The sequence below is a fragment of the Helianthus annuus genome, chromosome 7, assembly GCF_002127325.2.
Source record: "Helianthus annuus cultivar XRQ/B chromosome 7, HanXRQr2.0-SUNRISE, whole genome shotgun sequence".
Lineage (NCBI taxonomy): Eukaryota > Viridiplantae > Streptophyta > Magnoliopsida > Asterales > Asteraceae > Helianthus > Helianthus annuus.
Window position 1 is genome coordinate 140055220 of NC_035439.2, and position 22772 is coordinate 140077991.

Genomic DNA, 22772 nt, shown 5'->3' on the forward strand with positions numbered 1-22772 from the left:
CTCGAAAATACTCAGTTTTGAAGTTCAGTTCTAGGGTTGATCACCATCTTCATTTGTTCCATGCCTATATGACATAAGCTAAGGGGACAAGCATGCAAGCAATCAAGGGCACAAACATAAGCATAAACAACAACCAGGTAGACTCCACCAAGTGGTGTGTCATAAAAAAACAATATACATTCAAAAAGTTAAAGTTACAATTAAAGTATATGCTTGGGAAGATCCTCTTTCTTACCCACCCCACCCCAAAAGCCAAAAAAACACATTAAGCCTAACTACATAACCTTCATCCATCTTTACATTTCCATTCCTCTTTCAATATTAATCTCTCTCTGAAATGGGCACAGAAGCGGCCGAAGAAGGCGGCAGCGGTAATGATGATGGAGAGATTAAAGATGAGATTTGGTGTTAATGATAGTCATTAATGATGGCTTCTATATGCACCATTAGGGCAACTAAGACCTTTGGCAAAATGTATGTGTTAATAAATAACAAGATTTCCATATTATAAATTGATGGCCTTTGTTGAGGAAATTAAATGTGGTAATTTCTCTTGTTATGTTGGTTATGTATGTCATCTTTTATGTCACTGGTTTGTATGAAAATCAGGCTGGTGATATATATGCTTGTATTGTTTTGCTTAAATAAAGCTTTTGTTTGCTAGTTATTTTATGTATTTTCTCATTGTTACAAATACTTATTATTGTTGTGTCATGATGGCTTCATTTCATTTATGTTTATGGTGTTTATGGAGTATTTATTATAGTTGTTATTATTTAGTTTATTATATACTTAGTTTGTTTTATAGTTATTATTATATCTCTAATTTAAAATGACTAGGATAGTTATTTATGTTTTTGTCAATATATGATCATTAATTGGTTAGATTTATCATCATCCTTATCATTTTGTAATCTATTTAGAGATCTGGTTGTCACTTATTCAATATACAAAGAAAATATTATTTATCAATACAGTTTTTCTGTTCTCTATATGCCAAATTTGAAAGTCTAGTTGGAACACAAAAGGGTTTATAAGACACCATGAATTATATGTATGTATAACTATTTTAGGTCATTTTAAGCCATGATTTATACGTATATATAACTATTTTAAGTCATTTTAAGCCATGAATTGTATGTATATAATTATATATAACTATTGTAGGTCATTTTACGAAGAAAAAAAAAGCCATGAATTATATGTATATATAACTACTTTAGGTCATTTTATTTTAATAAAAAAAAAAAAGACATGCATAAGAAAACAGGAAACTTGTACATCAAGGCATCAACATTGGTGAAGTCATGCAAATATATATAGTATTATATGTGTAGAAAGACACTTTTTTACCCCAGCCTTTGCATGGTGAAGGAGCCGTATTGTGTTGGGTCTTTTTTATTTATTTTCCCACTCACGTCAAGACCCATAATAGCTAGAAGTTAATGATAAATTATGATCTAATTAAGGTAGGTTTAAGCATTACTCTGAACGGTTCTATTGACATATATTCAAATGTGACTGTTGATTTAAGAAAAGCCATTTTAATAAGACCATGTATAGTGTTAATGCCCCTACTTTGAGTGTTTTGCGTCATATGGCAGCCCAGTCAGCAATTGGGCATTATGGGGCGTTTTCTAAAATGGGTGTAGTGGGGATGTGGGCATTATGTTAGAAGAGGTGTAATAAAATTAAATAAAAAACCATTAAAAAATCTTATTGGCCAAACAAAAAGGAGATAACTGTCATTGGCCAACCCAATTCTTCTCAGGCGTGGAATTAACAACGCTCCAACCCAATTTTGGCCAAAAAACGCCCACAGGGATGGAAGGTCCGGCGTAGAGGGGCATTCTTCAACCAAAAAACGCCCAAATTCTAACGACTACGCATGGTATAATAATCAGATTAAAAATAACGATACCGATTCAAAAGTGGGCCCTTTATAACCTTATACGTTCCTTAGTGCCCGAAATCATGATAATGTTGAGCGAGCAAGCATGTACTCAGTATCTCTAAACTTGTATCCAATGTTTATTATTATTTCTCCTTCGGTCTTAACTAAATCCAATAATAATAAAATGGCATTGATACACTAAAATCATGAACGATCTTCTTGTAGACTTGTGTGTTGGGGAATTTGTAAAACAATGGATAATCAAAGAGACGTGTAATCACTCTCAGATCAATTTATTTCTGTGGTAATCCCAAATAATTTAGTCGGATACAACGTTGAATTCGAGAAATTGAACAACAATATGTGTGTGTATGAGAATTCGTATGAACTAGAATGTGACCAAGAACCCTGATTTCGAATTTTAGGATGAAATCCGGTAACTGCCTCAAGGCAGTTATTTTATTTTAAAATTAAATTGCCTCCTAAAATGCCTTTATTTTTTTATCTAAAAATTATGACGATTTTTGGAAAAATATTTTTTCCTAAGGCATTTCCAGTCAGAGGCTCTGCCCCTTAAACCCCGCCAGGGGCGTTGCCCCCTTCGAACCCCCATTTGGGGCTACGCCCGAACACTCGGAATCATAAACAACTCAAACAAACGTGCACTTCCGCACCTCCTAACTTATAATGTGTGTTATAATTACCTTTGGTTAACAAGTTAATATCGATTACACTAAAATATTTTAACAGTGTGTTTAGTTAAAGAGGACAAGGATGTGTTTAATTTACTGAAAGGAAACAATAATGAGCCAAACTTGTCCCTATTTTTTCCTTTAAATTTTCCGGCCGCCTTAGACCATGTGTAGTGGTGGAACAAAATAGTGCTCCCACTATGGGGCATTATTCGACACATGTCATCCCAATCAGCATGAGGCATTATTGCAAAAATTGTGTAGTGGGGCATTATTCCAATAATGCTCGTATTATTTTTAATGCAAAAAAAAAAAGTTTTAAATAAAGTTGTCAAAAGTGATTGGCCAAAAGTGACCATGTGGGTACCATTTTCAAAAGTTGTCTGACACTAGCTCAAAAATGATTGGCCAGTCAACCATCATACAAACCAAATTAAGCGTTTTAAATAAAACGCCGGACAACAATTTTTTCCAAAAAAACGCCGGATAACGCCCGGTGTAGTGGGGGGAGGGGCGTTTTGGGGCGTTTTTTTTCAATTTTTTTTAAAAACCACACCCCACTACGGGTGGTCTTATATAAAAAATTCAAGCTCCGCCACCGCATATGGTGTCGGTGTGTTTGATAGAAATATCGGGTTTGTTTGATGAAACTTTGGAGTATATATAAGCCGATGCAAATCTGTTCACGTTTGGTAAAAAGCAAAAAAGGGCCCAACCGGGTTCGAACCGGTGACCTCTTGATCTGCAGTCAAATGCTCTACCACTGAGCTATGGACCCGTGTGCTTCTTAGTTTGAAAGTTTATCTTCTAATACTCATTAAACAGCAGTTCACCATCTCAAACCAGATTGCATTAATGCACTGTCGATTTTAGAATTATCACTTAATTACAACTTGCAAGTTTTATCAAATTTTTACAATCTTTGTTTTTACTAAAACAAAACCGGATGATTTAATAACTACTAGTTTTCGTACATGAATAATATACATCACATGTTGATTAAGAACTTGTTTTTTTTCTACAATGCTAATCTAAATATTTAAATAAAGTATTTATTCATTGTGAATATACTTTTGGTGATTTTTCAAGTTTCAACCCAATTGATCCGTTCAACCTGTTTAACTAGTTTTTTTTTTTAAATTAAGAGTGTTGGTAGAGAGCAAGGATAAAGGTGGAACCCGAGGCTCTTTCAGACCAAACCTAAGATATCTTAGGTAACTCCTCTTTGGCTCCTTCAGCAATATTTAGCACAACCTGGTTTCGTTTTCTATCTCCGGTGTTAGGAAGAAGACACAGTTTAAGGTTGGAGGATTTTTCTTTTTAAGAGAAAAATATCTCTAATAAGTATGAACACTCTTAGAATTTATAAGGAAATCAAAGACTTTTATTCCATGATGGTAATTTTACAAAGAGAAAATATCTTACAAAAGGTAAAAATACAAAAGGTTTTTAGTACATGAAAGAAGACTTGTAAAGACTTGAGTGAAGACTGATGCCCCATCTTTCCCTTCTTTCTCTCTTTTTATAGGCCTTTATTAATAATAAGCTTTCTTCTTGCAAGATACGTGTCTGTCTCTGCATATATATTAGCTTAGTGTCTTTATGTCTACCCTTGGAGTGTTGTTTTGGGAAATTGAACATTTAAAGCCTGCACCTTTTGTCTTTATGGTCATGTCTCCCCACCTTATTTATGTCTATCTTTACCTTTTCCAAGGTCAATGATGCTCTTTTAAAATATCAAACTTTTGTCCATATCGGTTATATCTTCTATAATATTAGAAGGGAATCTTTCTTGATAGTTAGATGTTTAAACTCACATGTTTAAACCCTTTCATCTATGTTTAATGCCTAATCATTTGAATTTAGGCTATCTGTTGATGAGTTGGTACTCATTTTGTTTTTATTACTAGAACGTGTACAATGGGGAAAAGTGGCATGAGCAAAGACTTAATTGACGAGCATGACCATTACTGAGGGATCACTAAAAGAGCAGATCATCACGATGTGTACCGTTTTAGGATTTACAACCATTTTATAGTTTACAAAGCAAGATAGAAAACTAATACACTACACTTCATGGCTTGATACTCCATTTCTTCACCTGCATGGGAGACTATGAAAATGGCACCTATCATGTGGCCTTCGGTTCGGATGAGTCATAGAGAAGCGTGACAGTGGGCGCTACTTGGTTGTTTCTATTTGAGTTGGTAATGGACTAATGGTCCTATTGGAGGCTCGGGTTTTGTAAGATCTGAAACTGGTGTTGGTGCGGTTATGGATGCCGTTGAAGCAGGTGATGGTACTTGTTTTGGTGTCTGTGTGGTTATTGATGTCGTTCGTGCTGGTGACAGTGCCGTTGATGTTGCAGATGATGCGCGCTTGAGGGAGCTCATTTCGAGGCTGATTTTGGAGCGGTGACTAGAAAAGGTTTAAGGCATGATACACCAATTCTGCACCTGCTTGGGCTGCTATGAAAATGGCACGTTTCACATCGTGCTGTATCACCGACGGATTAGCGACAGCTTTTACAGTCCGTTATCGCACACGCGTGTGTAAACTTATTGACGATGCGTCAACAATCACCGCTATAAAAATATCTTTTTGGGTTTGAACTATTCGTCAAATACACGGTGAAATTTTCTGTCGCTGAAAGTCGATGCGTATCAACTTGGATTTAAAGGGTTGACTTGGTATACAACAAGCAATGCATATAAACCAAGAATGACATACGAGTCGGGTTGAACTACAAGGGTTCTTTTTAACATTTTTTTATTTAACAAGTCATGATGCTAAAACATATGCAATTAAAACAAGCACAAATAAAGGACTGTATATACATTTGATGAGTGAAAACTATGTTACAAAAATGTGGAGGGAAAATAACCCAAAACAAAATGAACTGCAAAAAAGGCATACATTTTACACATCTAAAGTTCAATAAATAACTAGATATGTACCATGCCGTTACCAACACACACAAAATTTAGCTCCAATGTCTATATACCGTCACTGCACCATCCAGAAACCAATCTAACAACGTCTGGCCTGCTGATTATGCTTGAATTAACAACCTCTGAACAAGTCAAACCGAAATTGAAAAAGTCAACTCTCAAATCTCTGTCTTCTACATGTAAACACAAATCCTCCGCTGATCGAACAGGGCCCGATTTCAACTGTTTGCAAAGGGGAGAGAATTTTTTGTTAGTATATACATATGAAATGAGATGAGGGCAAAGTGTTGGCAAGATTCCTTGATGAATATAAACTTTAAACATGTGTATCGATTGGTCAATATTTTAAAATTATCCATAAACTTGTTTAGATATTGCATCTCTGTGTTACATACTATGTAGTTAATATCTCGATATATCAACCGATATAGCAGTGATATATCGGTTATCGGTCCCCTGCCGAGATAGCGGTACAAAATATTGGTCAGAATATCGGTACCGATAATATCACCGATATTGTCCGATATTTGACCAACATAGGACCGATATTTGATCGATAAATCACCGATTTTCCCGATATCAGTACCATTCTTCTTATTTCTACCGTTCATTTTTCTTCTTATTGCTGCTATTAGTGTTTTAAGTCTTAATTGTTAGTTGTTGCTGTTAAATGTTAGTGTTTTAAGTCTTAGTCAGTTCTTACTTGTTACAATTGTTTGTGTTAAAATCTCTCTATATATAAATTTAGCATGATATTAAAATTACCGATATCCCACCGCGATAATCGATATCTCAAATATCGGTCCTTGACCGATATCCGATATTTTACTGCATTAACTACTTGGGTTACATAAACATATTTATAAACTTTTTCAAGTTTTTAGAAGCATATCAACCCACTTATTTATGAACGGGTCATATGGGGTTGTGTCTTATCTCAAACCTAATCTAACGGGCCAAAAAAAACTAACTAAAAGGGGAACGCGTCAAATAGGTTAAACTTAAAGGTCATTCATAGTCCATCTTTAATGCATAATGCTTACTCATTCGTTTAATTCCCATGGGTTTAAATTAGAACTGGAGTAAAATTATTATAAATTGAGTAAAATGCCATTTTCGTCCCTGAGGTTTGGCCAGTTTTGCGAGTTTCGTCCAAAGGTTTGTTTTTCCGCATCTGGATCCAAAAGGTTTAAAATCTTGCCATTTTCATCCAGCCCGTTAACTCCATCCATTTTTCTCCGTTAAGTCAGAGGTATTTCCGTCTTTTTTGTTAACTTAAAGGGCAATTCTGTCTTTTTCAGGGGTATTCGGTCTTTTTTACATAAAGTGAAAAAGATCGAATTGCTCTTTAAGTTAACAAAAAAGACGGGAATACCCCCGACTTAACGGAGAAAAATGAATGGAGTTAACGAGCTGGGTGAAAATGGCAAGATTTCAAACCTTTTGGATCTATATGCGGAAAAACAAACCTTTGGACGAAACTCTCAAAACTGGCCAAACCTCGGGGACGAAAAAGGCATTTTACTCTTACAAATTTATAATCATATATGACAAAATAATCAGGTATAAAACTATTTAAAAATAAATAAAAACGTTTTGCAGGTCAACCAAACTTGACCTAATTTTCAAAAAAAACCAAACTTGACCTGCCCATACTAAAATATGACATGCTTCAACCCATTAACTAACCTTTCCGACCCACACATCATGCCAAATCTATTTGCAACAGTAAAGTAGGGGGGGATATTCCACGGTCCTCCCAACCGCTGGAGTGATCACACTCCACAAGCTAGCTTAGCCTCATAGCTGCCTGGGGCTGAATACCCAACCGAGTGCGAAGAGCTTGGCCGTGGGGATGCGGACACCAAGATTCGAACCCGGGACCTCTAGGGAGAGGGTGGGTGAGGCTGGCCAACTGGGCTACCCCAGAAGTATATTAATAATTAGTTTGATTTTTATGCACGGAAAACTAAAGAACCCTAGGAGTACATAAAATCCAACTGATAAAAGGAATAAGAGAGAAGCATACCTGAAGAGAATGTCTTACATAATACTTGAAACCAATGTGTACAAGTTGACATATATATACTGGAACTGAATATCTTGCATTCTGCTTATTTATTTCCACAACAGCACTTCCGAAATTTCATCCCAAAAAAGCAACAAGAATAACGACTGAATTAACTCAAATTGGCATGTAGTCCATGTGTTCCTGGCTAGACAATGCTCCCGAGTATTTTGACCGAATTAATAAGCATCTTTGACTTTGTTATTTCAACGGTTCACTCAGCTTTGTGTCACTAAAAAAAGACTCTTGAAAGGGCATAAAAGTATTGCAGTTTAATTCCATAATCCTTCACTCGATAACTGGAGTAGGCCCCGCATTTGAAGATAAGGATTTTCCAGTAATTTTTCATTGTTACTCTGCACATCATAAAAACAAAGTGTATATTTATATTATTTTCATGTAAGCAAGCATATAGTTAAATAGATATAATTGTTGGGGCATATTATCTCCTCTAGGACCTTAATTACTAATTTAATCATCTGAAAATACAATTTTGAGTAAAATGCCATTTACGTCCCTGAGGTTTGGCCAGTTTTGCGACTTTCCTCCAAAGGTTTGTTTTTTCGCATTTGGGTCCAAAAGGTTTGAAATCTTGTCATTTTCATCCGGCTCGTTAACTGCATCATTTTTTCTCCGTTACGTCGAGGGTATTTACGTCTTTTTTGTTAACTTGAAGAGCAATTCGGTCTTTTTCACTTTATGTATAAAAAAACAAATACCACTGAAAAATACCGAATTGCCCTTTAAGTTAACAAAAAAAGACGAAAATGCCCCTGACCTAACGAAGAAAAATGGATGAAGTTAACGAGCCGGATGAAAATGGTAAGATTTGGAACCTTTTGGATCCAGATGCGGAAAAACAAACCTTTGGACGAAAGTCGCAAAACTGGCCAAACATCAGGGACGAAAATGGCATTTTACTCTTTAATTTTTTTGTAATTATAGAAAACTTCTTGGACTGAACTACAACAAATAGAGGGCGAAACCTGCTGAGCTCTGGAAACAAGAGACGAAAGTCCACGCTGGTAATTATCTGCTTCTTCAGTCATCATCCTCTGCAAAAAAAAAAATATATTCGGTATCAATAAGATTGCTAGCGATGTTTAGTTACTTGATTTATTGATCAAGATAATAAACTAACCTTCAAAAGAAACGTTGATGAGAAATAAGCCACCCTAGAGTCAGTATCATCTAGTAGCTCCCTGCCAATTACCATAATGCTAATTAAACGGATTGATTTGGGTGTTAGTTTCTCTAACGAGTAATATGGGCAGAATAATAAAGCAGCTTTAAACGAAAATAGATCAAACGGGTCAAAAGTTGCCCAAAGTGTATCTTAATGCACTAAAATTTCAACTTCTATATCATTTTATGTAAATAAAACAATAAATAGACTATGATTTAAAAAATAAACTTTATGGCGTCTTATTTGACACATGGATTATTTATTAAAATATTCAAAATTTTTACAAGCAAATGTTATCTGGATCCAAACAGGTTGTATAAAGAAAAGCTGCTTAAAATGAAAATGTCGAATGGATTGAAAATCAACTTAAAAATAAACAGTTCTAGTTTGTAAAAAATATAATACTGTTCATATTCGACATGCTAGGATTGTTGGCCACACTAATTAATATCGTTATATGTTGTATTTTCAAAAACAAAGAATTTTTTTAGAGCAGGGGGTCTCAACTTAAGTGGTATTATTACTAGGTATGTTTGTTTGGTTAAATTTGACATGCTAATTGGTTATAACTTATAAAATAGTTACAATAGAACAAAAAGTGCTTCGGATCAACCCAATCCATTTCGACCTGTAGCAAAAATTACTTGTCTTCACTTGTTAGCCAACCCACCTATTTTGCAACACCTAAAGGTCCAAGTTAGAGACTAAATAATTACAAAGTGCAAACCACATGGACCATCCATGTACTTTTGGCAAATTTTAGGAACTAAATGCGTTACAAAGTGCAAACCACAGGGACCATCTGTGTGTACTTTTGGAAAGCTAGAGACCAAATCCAAAATTTTAGTCAACTACATGGACCATCCGTGTACTCTATTGATTTTTCTTATTTGTATTGTTTGCTCGGTCTAGCTTCTTGTTGGTCTGTTTTCTTACAATAAGATTTTCTCCCCATTAAAAAGTTTTTATTTACAAGAAATTTTAAATCATAAATAGAAATTAAAAATTTTGGTGTATTTAATGAATGAGGTGGGTATTTTTGTTATTTTAATTTTTAACAAAAGAAGACTAGAAAAATGAAACAAAGACCGAAAACCTGTGTCAAAAAAACCATCGTAGCAAACGATTATAACTGTCGATTTACCTGAAAAAATCTTCTCCGCCAACTTCTTTAAACGCAGCAGGATCAGCAGTGCATTTACCAATCAGCAATAGAAGAAGGGTGGATCTAATATCTGACGTGGCACCAGGTAGGTTCCCACCACCTTTACTACCAACAGAAACACCAAGCGCAATGTTGTCTGTAGCTGCAGCCGCCAGTTGAATCAACGGCCAGTAAAATAATATCGCAGGCACGCGTGCAACCAATTGCATAGGAACAATAGCTTGCCCTTGAAGAAGTAAAGCCGCCATTGATGCGGTCTCGCTTGTAGGATTGTTTGCGTTAATTCCGAATCCACCCTTAGAAGTTTCCGCTGAGGGTTCCCAGCTGAAGTTCTCTCGTACAGGGAGATCTTCCATCAAACTTGTCTTTTTGTTCCAAACAGAGTAATTAAAACTCTTGGAATTACGTAATGTGTCTGTTGATGAGGACTTGTTTCCGGGAATAACTTTTAGGCATAATTGAGAAAATAATATGTCGCACATCTGTTTAGAACACAAGGATAAATAAACAGTCAAAATATGTGTCAAACAGGTCAAAAAACAGAGGGTTGTCACATTCCAAATACTTAAAATTTCATAAATCATGTTATTATACAAAATGAAATTATTATTTTTAGTACGATTAACGTACACGGATGCTCCCTGTGGTTGACCAAAAATTTGGATTTGGTCCCTAGCTTTTCAAAAGTACATGGATTGTCCTGTAGTTCGCACTTTGTAACACATTTAGTCCCCGGCTAACAAATCTAAAAATTTTAGTAGGTCCAAGATAGGGACTAAATGCATTATAAAGTGCAACCACAGGGACCATCGATGTACTTTTGGCAAATGTTGGAGGCTAAACGCGTTACAAAGTGCAAACCATAGGGACCATCCGTTTACTTTTCGAAAGCTAGGGACTGAATCCAAATTTTGGTCAGCCACAGGGACCATCCGTGTACTTTACTCTTTTAGTAATGAATCTTTAACAACTATGTATACTACATTAATTATTTGCGAAATTGAAAAGAAACTCAACAAAAACAATGTTTGTTGGTCGTCCAAAACCAACCGACCCATTTGCACCTGTCTTAAACCTATCAAATTACAAAAAAAAAAACTATAATTCTGACCCGTGCCGCGCGCTGCAATGGCAACGTCGTGTTTGTGACTTTGCTACACCCGTAGTGATAATGACATTAACGTGTAGTGTGCACACGTGACATTACATGTTTTTTACTTTGTTACACACATTACGTTCGTGACATTAACTTCATTAGACATAGATAAAAAAGAGTATGTCTCGGACGTTGCGGTGTAAAGTCGTAAAAGTAATTCAGACAGGGGTGTAAAGTCGTAAAAGTAATTTAGACACTAACGTAGTTAGGCACAGATAAAAAAAACAAGTATAATAATGTGTCACACGTTGCGATGTAAAGTCATAAAAGTAATTTAAACAAAAGGAGGTGTCAAGTTATTAAGTAGAAAAGGTTGGAGGGAACGTCACTAGACATAGATAAAAAAGAGTATGTGTTGGACGCTGCGGTGTAAAGCCGTAAAAATAATTTAGACAATGGTGTAAAATCATAAAAGTAATTTAGACATTAATGTAGTTAGGCATAGATTAAAAAAAAAGTATGATAATGTGTCGCACGTTGCGGTGTAAAGCCGTAAAAGTAATTTAAACAAAAGTGTCAAGTTATTAAGTGAGTAAAGTACATGGATGCTCCCTGTGGTTAACCAAAATTTTGAATTTAGTCCCTAGTTTTTCAAAAGTAAACGAATGGTCCCTGTGGTTTGCACTTTGTATCATATTTGGTCCTCAACTTTTGCCAAAAGTACATGGATGGTCCCTGTGGTTTGCACTGTGTAATGCATTTAGTCCCCGACGTTTAGTGACTAAATGCGTTACAAAGTGCATACCACAGGGACCATCCGTGTACTTTTGGCAAAAGTTGGGGACTAAATACGTTACAAAGTGCAAACTGCAGGGACCATCAGTGTACTTTAAAAAAGCTAGGGACTAAATCCAAAATTTTGGTTAACCACAGGGACCATCTGTGTACTTTACTCTTATAAAGTAGAAAAGATTGGAGTGTCAAAGTTGCCGACCAACAAAAATTAGAAGTGAATGTGTAACTTAAAGATGATGGTTAATAGTGTTTCATGTCAAAAGTGGTGTGAAGTGAAAAAACTTGAAAGTGTAGGGGTGTTACCGACCTTTGCATTTAAGATATTATAAATGCGTCTTTTGACTAAAACCATCAAATTAGAAAAAGAAACGCTTCACTATCACCAAAAAAACTACCTTCAAAATGTTCATGCGATCCGTCACGTTTATCTGAGCCACCAAGGATAACGCACTGCTCATAATGTCTATCACAGCGTTCGCTTTATCTAGACGGGTCTTCCCATGAGTTTCACTGCTAACCGAATGCTGTAATTCATTCTCATCTAATAAAAACTTGCAGCGCATGAGAAGTCTCTCGAGAACAAAAAGAAAACCCCATCGTATAAGATTATTTTTAGATTTAAGAAGCCCGCACATAAGCCAAATGGGTAGTGGAATATCTAACTCAGGGGAATAATCTTTAACTGAAGCAAGCGTAATTCTTTTCTGTAAATTCTTTATGTTTGACCATATGGAATCCCCGTCATCGTTTATTTCTGCTATAAGCAGATCACCCAACCATACATAACCGTTTTCACGAATCGCGGCCCGTTCTGAATGAAGGAGAGAATGCAAAGTGGCCCACGCAAGTTTCACTTTCAAACCGTAACTGTTTCTTAAAACTCCATCTTCAAAGCTCTCTAAATACTTGTAGGATTTTGTTAATTCTGTCATATGACTGAATTCTTTGTCCAAGTGAGTCAGTGATCTTAAAAGTGCATCAAATTTCTCCATGATCTTTTCCAAAAGCTGCAAAAAAAGAACATAAACATGCATAATGAATGAGAAAAAAACTAACATTTTAATCAGTGTATTTTACCAAGGAGCCACAGAATCATAAACATGAGCGCTAGAGGTAGAAATTTTGACCCGTTTACTTATGTACGGGTTGATTTATGTTATATCGAACGCTTAACAGGTCAAATGGGTTGAAAGTCTCCTAAAGTGTTTTTGTGCATAAAACATCCTAAATCATTTTATTTAATAAATATAAGTAATTATTGTTGGAACTAAAATTTTGACATGAGCTGTGTGTTGCAGCAGCAACATCGCATTTGTAACTTCGTTACACGTGTAACGATGATGACATTAATCTGTAGTGCGCTCACATGACATTACGCGTGTTTTAATTTGTTACACACGTTACGTTGGTGACATTAACGTCATTGGACATAGATAAAAAGTGTATGTCTCGGAAGTTGCGGTGTAAAGTCGTAAAATTAATGTAGATAGTGGTGTAAAGGCGTAAAAGTAATTCATATATTAACGCGGTTAGGCATAGATAAAAAAAGGTATAATAATGTGTCGCAGGTTGCGGTGTAAAGTCGTAAAAGTAATTTAAACAAAAGGAGGTGTCAAGTTATTAAATAGAAAAATTGGAGGGTCGAAGTTGGCACTTACCAAAAGTTAGGAGGAGTCTAGTTATTAAAGAGAGAATGTTGGAGGGTCAAAGTTGTTATTTACCAAAAGTTAGAAGTGAATATGTAACTTACTCAAAGATGAGGGTGATGGTGTTTCATGTCGAAAGTTTGAAGGATCAGAAGTGTCATGTCAAAAATTTGAAGGATAAGAAATGTCATGTCAAAAATTTGAGAGGTTAAAACCAAAAAAAAACCACTGACCTTTTCATTTAAGAATATATATAATATTAAAAACACATCAATTATTTACCAAAAGATTTTAAATTTCTTGACAAAAGGTGTTTCCGGTTGACCCGAACCCATTTTGACCTATTCCAGAACCCGCTCATATGGCCATTGCTAATGAAATTTAATGAATCAAAACAGAGCTCTGTAAGTTGTGACTACCGTATTGAGTCTTTCACTGTTGGAGTATCGGGGTAATGCAGCCGAGATTGACCTTTTTAAAATATCCCCAATGCCTTCTATACCAAGTTTAACCGAAATATGCAAAGCTTCGGGTGCATCAGCAAGTGTGAGCAAAGAAGCTATTGGTTGAATCTCATCATTGCTATACTCAGAAATTCCATTAGCTACGCAACTTTCGTTTATTTCATGCACGACATAATCGAAAAGCACCAGGTATAGATTTCTCCTTCCTTCTCTAGAGTTCGAGATCACTAGCTGTATATGCAAAAAGAAAACATCAGCTCTAAGTTATTTATACCATTCAGTATTTAGACAACAGCAAAACAATACAAAAGATTAGACACTGTTTAACATTGTAATATTTATTTGTTTAAAACTAGGTTTTTCCACTGCGCTATGCGGCGAGAGTTTGATTGTTTTTCCCCCATGGTACGCAACGTGACTTTGGTCGTTATCAGCTCGACTCATCGGAAACCATAAAAGTAAACAAGATCGATAAAAGTGAATATCGATACCGGGTTTTCCCCCACGCTACGCAGCGGGAGTATGATCATTTTCCCCCGTACTGTGTGGTGTGACTTTGGTCGTTATCGGCTCGACTCATCGGAAACCATAAAATCGAATAACGATACTGGGTCCAATAATACCAATTAAAAAACAGGTTTTTCACCCGTGCGACACGGCGGGAGTTTGATCGTTTTTTCACCGTGCTAAACCATAAAAGCGAAAATCGATACCAGGTTTCCCCCGCTACGCAGCGGGAGTATGATCATTTTCCCCAGTGCTATGTGGCGTGACTTTGGTTATTATCGGCTCGACTCATTGGAAACCATAAAATCAAATATCGATGCCGGTTTCAATAATACCAATTAAAAAATAGGTTTTTCACCCGCGTGACACAGCGGGAGTTTGATCATTTTTCACCGTTCTAAACCATAAAAGCAAAAATCGATACCGGTTCCGATGATACCAATGGAAAAAACACTAAAAGTCAAAAACCATAAAAGACAAAAAGAAAACACTATTCATAAGACCTTTCAAGAATTGTATATATTTAAAAATGAAATACCTCAATGAACACAAACTCAATTCCACCAATCAGATGAACCTGATCCACAAGAAAAATTGGGGTAGATGTGGTAGAGCCTTCAGATACATCATAAAACATGTTTGTTAACATGTTAATTAACTTGCAATGAACCAACTCGGCCCATGAGTTTCTCCTGCTAATTTGTATAAGCACTTTAATAACCTGCAAATAATAGAAATTGTCACAGGCTACCATTCATAAAAGTCAAACAATATACTATTGTAGTAAAGAATAAATGATTTCATTTAAATATAAAATCATGCAAAAAAAATTTAGGTTGAGACCAAATAACTCACTCTTATGTCAAGACCTTTTAACCTACTTCTCCGAATCTTGCCTCTATCACAAACAAAATACAGTAAACAGCTGAGAGCAGAGGCCCACACAGATTCGTCCTTTTCCTCTCGCTGCAAATTATACATCGTCTTGAATATATACTCGATACAAATATCAAACGCTAAAAGTAGGGGTGTGCGGTATTAGGGTAATACCGACACCAAAATGTTCGGTTTTCGGTTTTTAAAAACCGTTCGGTTTCCGGTTTTTCGGTTATAGCAATGGTTTGGTTCAGTTTTTCGGGTTTTGGAACAAATTACGTAAGATTCAAAAGTAAAAGCATAATCCAATATTTAAGAATCTTTTTTGGATGTTTACATGTAAGTTAATAAATATATTTAACCTTTTTAATTAATATTGTTCACATAAACCTAACCTTCTAATCTATTGTTTCTCCAAAGTTTTTAAAAACATTTTATTTTATAACACTTTGAAAATCATTTAATCTTTATGTTAAATTTTGTTATATTATGTAGGCAATGGATAAATAACTTCAAAGACATATAAACATGTTAATGTTCTTATTATAAATACTTAACATTTAAGAATAAAATTAATAATTCCTAAAACAATATATAACAATAAACAAACATTAAAAATATATTTTTAGGCTATTCTGTTCGGTTTTCATAAAACGCAAAACCGTAACCGAACCCTAAGTTTCGGTTTGGCTTTTTCGGCTTTTTGTGCGGTTCAGTTTTTTTCGGTTCGGTTAAATTGGTTTTTCGGTTTCGATTCGGTTTTCTGCTCACCCCTAGCTAAAAGAATACAAACGCTACCTGCACAAGAAGGAGGAGGACTTCATACAAAATGCACAATATCCATGACTCGAAGTTATTTATTGCTGATAAACTTTGGGCCTTGAGGTAATCTGGCTTTCTCGTACCCTGAATTGACAGCGGTTCTTGAGCGTACTCTTCCTCAATGGTGGAAGCATCATCAGCAAGAATCGGCTCCAGTAAATGGCCATGAACCCCAAGATTAAGTATTACGTCAAACACACGAACTTTTGAAGTCAACTGTGATGAACTAAGCATTTCCTGAAATTTGAAAACGTAATTAGATGACGTATCTAATAACAAAGATATCAAACGAACGTGTAAAAAGTAGCAGAACCTCAAGCATAGATAACATAAGAGGAGCAGCTACCCCAGAATCCAACACATACCTACAAAAGTAATTTAGTTAATTACTAACCACAACATTTACAAATTTCATAAATAGTAAAATGCCATTTTCGTCCCTGAGGTTTGGACAGTTTTGCGACTTTCATCCAAAGGTTTGTTTTTTCGCATCTGGATCCAAAAGGTTTGAAATCTTGCCATTTTCATTCGTCTCGTTAACTCCATCCAATTTTCTCAGTTAAGTCAGGAGCTTTTTCGTCTTTTTTGTTAACTTAAAAGGGCAATCGGGTCTTTTTCACTTAACGACTCGCTTGTACATTATGCTAAATGCTTGTACATAAAGTGAAAAAGTACGAATTGCCTTTTAAGTTAACAAAAAAAGACGAAAGTACCCCTGACTTAATGGAGAAAATTGGATGGAGTTAACGAGCCGGATGAAGATGGCAAGATTTCAAACCTTTTGGATCCGGATGCGGATAAAAAACCTTTGGACGAAAGTTGCAAAACTTGCCAAACCTCGGGGACAAAAATGACATTTTACTCTTTCATAAAACAACAATTGTAACTCCTCATGGACTGCCAACACATATATGCAACTAAATTTATATCATATGATATAATTGCTAAATTCAATAGACTGATTGATACTCAAATAGGGGGCATACATGTCAATTACAAGTTTTATTAGAACGCTCACAGCCACATCCATTGATGGCTTCCCGCTGCTGCTAGTTAGTTTAGATGAGATTGTCATCACATTGGTAATTGGAGGTTTTTCTGAGCATACTGCAGCTATAACTTCTCCCACCTCAACAGAATTCAGTTTCAAGGGTTGCTGTTCACTAAAAAATAAACAAACACACTGTGTGAGACCAAGTTTATTAAACCAGATTCAGCAATAATAGTGTATAAACATTGAGGTAACGGGTTTGTGTCAAAATGGATGATTATTGGTACAGGTGGGTCGGTTGACCCAAATATACTTTCTCCAGAATTTTTAATTTATTTTAATGATAATCTAACTATCTGAAATATAAACTTTGGGCCACATTTGAGTTTTGACCCATTTCCTTTTTAGCAAACTTCTGATTTTAACCGTTTGACCCGTAGATCAAAAGTAAATGGGTTAACCAGCCACCTACAATGTTACAAACAGAGATACAGGAGGATAAAGTTACAGAAAGTAAGTCTATCATGCAGTTATTACCTGTAATGTCGATATTGAAAAAGTGGTCGAGAACGAGGACGAAAGGTTGTCATAGGAGAATCTTCCCTGGAAAACCAAACAAGTATAAATGTAAAACTGATTTGTAAACAATTTACAGCATCGATGACAAATTGACAATAGAGCATCGTAGAACAATACAAACAAGTTCAAGATACGAGCATACCAAATCTGATGAGGGTCTGTCTTGGAGCGTTTAGAAGCGGTTATTGCTCTCAAGTGGGAACGAGCAGAGGCGGAATTGGTTACAGTAGTGAGTAATGATGGCTGTAACAGTTGATCAAGGTAAGGCATGTCAACGCTACCAAAATTTCTCCAAAATTCACCTTTTGTTTTAGCTTCCATGTCCCCTAAAAGAAGAGCGGCAGCACCTACTTCAAGGAAATTGTGCTTACTCATATCTTTATGATTCAAAGGACGATCACTGCACAGTTGGATTTCCAAGGATTACAAGAAGCCATAACAGATGGAAAACCATTTAAATTTATTAAAGAAGCCTATTTCAACTCATTTACATGAAAACAGGTCTATTTGGGTTATTCAATCTCACATGTCCAAATGGGGCAAGTCAAAAAATTTATCGTAAAAGAAATAGGATCATATTGTAATATTACACAGCAGATTCATATTGTAATGAAGTGGTAGAATTATTCCAAGTATTTCAGCTGGCGGCAACCACTGGAATATTACAGAACTTATTACACGCTAGCACGTTAATTATTCATAAATCAATTTGGAAAAAAGTGTTACAGCAACCCAGCATGTCTTGACCTATACCAAAAACTAGAAGGGTGCCCACGAGATGCGGCGGGAAACACAGACACTGCCAGGGTGTGCATTATTCTGTTAGTTCGGCTATTATCCTCAACCGAAGAAGTCATCAGTTAGTCTATTTAATTAACCAATCGGTTTTCAGTTAATCAGTTCGGTTTATTCGGTTAGATTGGCGTTTTTTAATCAAAAAACTATAGCAATACTATACTCAAATTAAAGAGAATAAAATACTCGTTTTTATGGTGTGATTTTTTTTAAAAAAATATTATCATACAAAAAAGTTGTGACCGTTTAAAATCCGTGGGGGTAGTTAGTTTTTTATAAGAGGATAAAGTGTAACGAATAACTAATTATCTATAATTTTGTTAAAGATGAGGGAATTAAAGTGTAATTAAGATTTTAGGGATTAACGTATAATTAGTGTTTGAAAGCCTAATTTACCCTCATGTTAAGTTGTACCTTATGCATTAAAGGAAAAAAAGGGTTCTTAACTTTGGGGTATCTTAAAAGCCTCTATCTTATGCATTGTTATGTATAATATAGATGGGTGGGGTTCGGCTAAAAGTCCAAATTTTCTAAAAAGTGTAAAAAGTTATAAAACACTATAATTTCAGCCATAAAACACAATTAAAACCTACAAATAACAGAGTGAAGATTACTAAAAGTGTAAAACACCATATTCAAACCCTAATAGTCCATAAAAACTTCAAACACACCATCGCGATGAATATAAAACACAACATGCTAATCAACATAAAACACAATAATGTTTGTCATTCTATAATCAGAGCCTTATCATCCAAAACACAACAGAAAACTCACATATATGATGTTTTAGTAATCTGTATCATGTTATTTGTGGGTTTTTGGTGTGTTTTATGGTTGATATTATGGTGTTTTATGACTTTTTACACTCTTTAGGAAATTTGGACTTTGTAGCCAACTCCTAACCTAATATATTACCAATTTTGACCCGCTACCTAACTCACCTGACCGGAAATTTTGCCACCTGTAAAAATTATAAAAGCAAAGAAAAAACTGCATGCAATAGCAGAAAAATGGAAATACCTATCAGAAGAAAGTAAAGATGATTGTGGGTCCCCATGCCATCTCCATTTGAACACATCACTGGCGATGAATTCATCGCCTTCAATTCCACTAACGTCTTCAGCAATCGGCAAATCCAATACAGATACAGCAGAACCTTCTTTAATCTCAGAAGCTTCTTTACCGATTCCGGGGCTGATTTGGGAATTAAAAGATTTGCTCATTAGTGATGATAATGACGGAAGTGATTGTCTGGAAGCAGGAGTAGCTCCAGCAAACGCTGCAGGTTGGAATGGTCTTCTTGGAACATGTTGAGCCACTAAAGAACGAATATAGTTTAAGGATTTCACTAGTCCCCCTGAAGCAAAACTTGCAACAGGCAAAGGTGATCCATTTAAAGTAGTTGATGAACCAGCTGTTTGTGGGGTTACAGATCGAGATGTTAGTCTTCGGCTTGGGCTAATATCACACTCCGTTATTATATTTAAACAAAACCGATCAATTTCTAGCAGGGTCTCTTCACTTGGTTTATATCTGTAACAAATAGAAGATATTATATCAGTTTCTTTCATGATGCTAAGAACATACAACTGAGCTAATATTATATACAATAATAGCCGCAAGAAACACCAACCGCAAGAGATAACGTTTCAAAAGCGCCACGCACCTTGCAACCACCGCAGGGCTGTTAAAGATATACAAAATGTGTCAGAAAACAAAATGTATATATACGTTCCTCTCGACATGCTTATGACAAGTCTACCATTGAACACGATTTATTGCTTACATTGTGCCTAGGTGAACAATGATTATGATTGTGATTATAAAAACTAGTTCATATTTCTTATTGCTTGTAATGTAATATGATAAAGCTAACAATGATAATTGCTTTTGGCAGAGTATAAGACGAATCAAACAAAAAAACCCTACTCGCGTTAATAAGACAAAAACACATGCTTATAGACTTATTTAGCAATTTTAGAATATATGACTATCATAAGTTTATTGATCAAGACTCGCAAGCCCCCTGTTGTTCTCAACATATCGAAAGTTAAGTCTTTGGTAAATTATAAGCTATTGTACATTTGTACATGTACATTATTAAGGTATTAGAGCTAGACTTTAAAAGCCAAAGAGTTGATAGCAATTCATGCATTATTAAAGCTGACAGTATGGAAATAATAATATAAAGATATATGCATATGCGAAGGATTATTGGAAGAATAAGTGAATGTATATGATAATTAACAAATATATGCTGAAAACCTTCGCTCTCTCTCCGCAAGTGTGTGCTCTATTATCACACCATAGGCCAGGTCAGTAGTTGCATGCGACGCTAAATAATCCTGCCAAGAAGAAAACAAATCTAATCACGTGTCAGAATAGGTGTTCATAATGTTAAGATGAATTACATTTTGTATGGAACAGCTAACGTTATAGTTATAAGTTATAACCCTGGTAAGTGTTCTGTATAATTTCTTACAAATAGAACATTATGAATAGTTTTCACTTTCCTACAACGACCAGCTGACAGTGGTGAAACTTCAGACACTAAACTAAATCAATCGAACTTAAATTTTCACCTACGATTCTATCACATCTCATCACCATGGAACAAAAATTAAGTTATGAGTACTGACGAAATAGGAGATGTGAGTGCACCTGTTCGTTAATCAAGAGAACTAGAATCTTCACTTCTACAGTTCTATAGATTCAAGGTTCTATTCTAGATGAAAACAAAGTAACTGAAGTCTTGTATTAAATTAGGTCTTAACTTCAAGTCCTACACCATACCATCCTGCCTTTCCTCCATATGTAAATTTTGCTAAAAATGTATATCAACTGTCTTAAACAATCTCAACTAATGATATAAAGTTCATGTAACAATGTGCACTCTAATATATCATCAATGCAGCCAGAAAAATCCAGTCCACATTCACAAGGATGTGCACTAGCAGTGAAAGCGGCAAAAACATGTCTAAGTGTGTGCTGGGGTCTCAATACGTGCTTACGAGCGAGCCCATAGGCCATAGAGATTCAAAAAAGGTCACATTTATCTTTTACTTTCCTCCAAGGTACTAGTTTTGCAATAGTAAGAAAAAAGAACACTAAAGACTCATATCAGAACTCTAGAAGGAGGCGTACAACACCGGCAAGAAAGTACACCCCTGAGTCCATAACTTGCTAACCACTTAACACATCGTATGCATAAAATTATCTCAAAACAATCCCTTAGTGGATCATGGATGTTACTACGTCTAACGATCCGATACTGAAACTCAACCTACTCAACACCACATAACCTAAAAGACTAATCACTTAATCAGATACATCCATAATCAAACCTACAAGTAAATTTCTGCAACTAGTTGACTTTAAACCCATAGCATTCTCCCTATCAATCAAAATCATCCCAAACTCACAACAAACCAGCCGATTTCCACAATTAAGCGCCGTATATCTAACACGAACACCTCCAATTTGTTCCACCTACTCCAGCAACGAAATCCCTAACCACAAAAACCTAACATCTGCTAATAAGTAAAGTTCAAATTCCATACTCACACACAACAATGCACAAATCAATCCACAAATCAATCAACAAACCTTCTACAACACCAAATCACACACAAGCACTACCAAACCCTAGATTCACAAACTTAAAATCTACGAGATCTGAAAACTGAAACAATAATTCGCAAATTAACGTCCGTTCATACCCGTAGAGTTCTGGAAGCTTCTGAAATAACCGCCGATGAGCTTCCGTGAACGGAAATCAGCGAAGAAGATAAACAATCGGCGATTGCACGGCGGAGCGGCTCCGGCGGTTTTTTGGAGGAGGAAGATCTGATAGCCCTAGAAACACCACCAACGCCACCGAGCTGCAGCCTGGAGCTGGTTGCAGGGCTCCTAGGGTTACTGTTGAAGCTCGTAGACATGGTGTATGTATAGATGTAGCGTCAGTGTGTGTGTGTAACTATGTGAAGGAAGAAACAGTTGGTGGTGGTGGTGGTGTTGGTCTCACTGGCATTTTTTCACCAATGGAAAAGTTTTTTTGATTTCTTATTTTGTCTAGAGGCGTGTTTTATGATTAAGAGAGAGATTATAGTGTGAGTTGTTGCCACGTGGATAATTAACTATATTTGTGAAAAAAAAGAATTTTTAGAGATTATAATTTAAGTGTGAATGAGGTGGTGATGGAGAGTGGTAAGGGACAGACTTGGTGTTTTAAGGGGTCTAAGT

The 22772-nt window shown here is 35.7% G+C and overlaps 1 protein-coding gene and 1 non-coding gene across 2 annotated transcripts; both read right to left on the minus strand.

Annotated features, from left to right (window-relative positions):
- Nucleotides 1–3292: 3292 nt before the first annotated feature.
- Nucleotides 3293–3364, minus strand: TRNAC-GCA. Its single transcript has one exon. It is a non-coding gene; the product is annotated as a tRNA-Cys (tRNA).
- Nucleotides 3365–5390: 2026 nt separating this feature from the next.
- LOC110868831 lies at nt 5391–22603 on the minus strand. The gene is made up of 18 exons (XM_022118096.2): nt 22250–22603; nt 20796–20875; nt 20164–20214; nt 19551–20063; nt 17875–18132; nt 17691–17756; nt 17149–17325; nt 16476–16527; nt 16139–16399; nt 15320–15430; nt 15003–15185; nt 13913–14188; nt 12243–12854; nt 9936–10438; nt 8747–8807; nt 8592–8660; nt 7567–7961; nt 5391–5759 (listed from the first exon to the last, which is right to left on the minus strand). Exons 1-17 carry the CDS (start codon nt 22466–22468, stop codon nt 7878–7880), a joined length of 3576 nt encoding a protein of 1191 aa, XP_021973788.1. The 5' UTR covers nt 22469–22603; the 3' UTR covers nt 5391–5759; nt 7567–7877.
- Nucleotides 22604–22772: the final 169 nt, after the last annotated feature.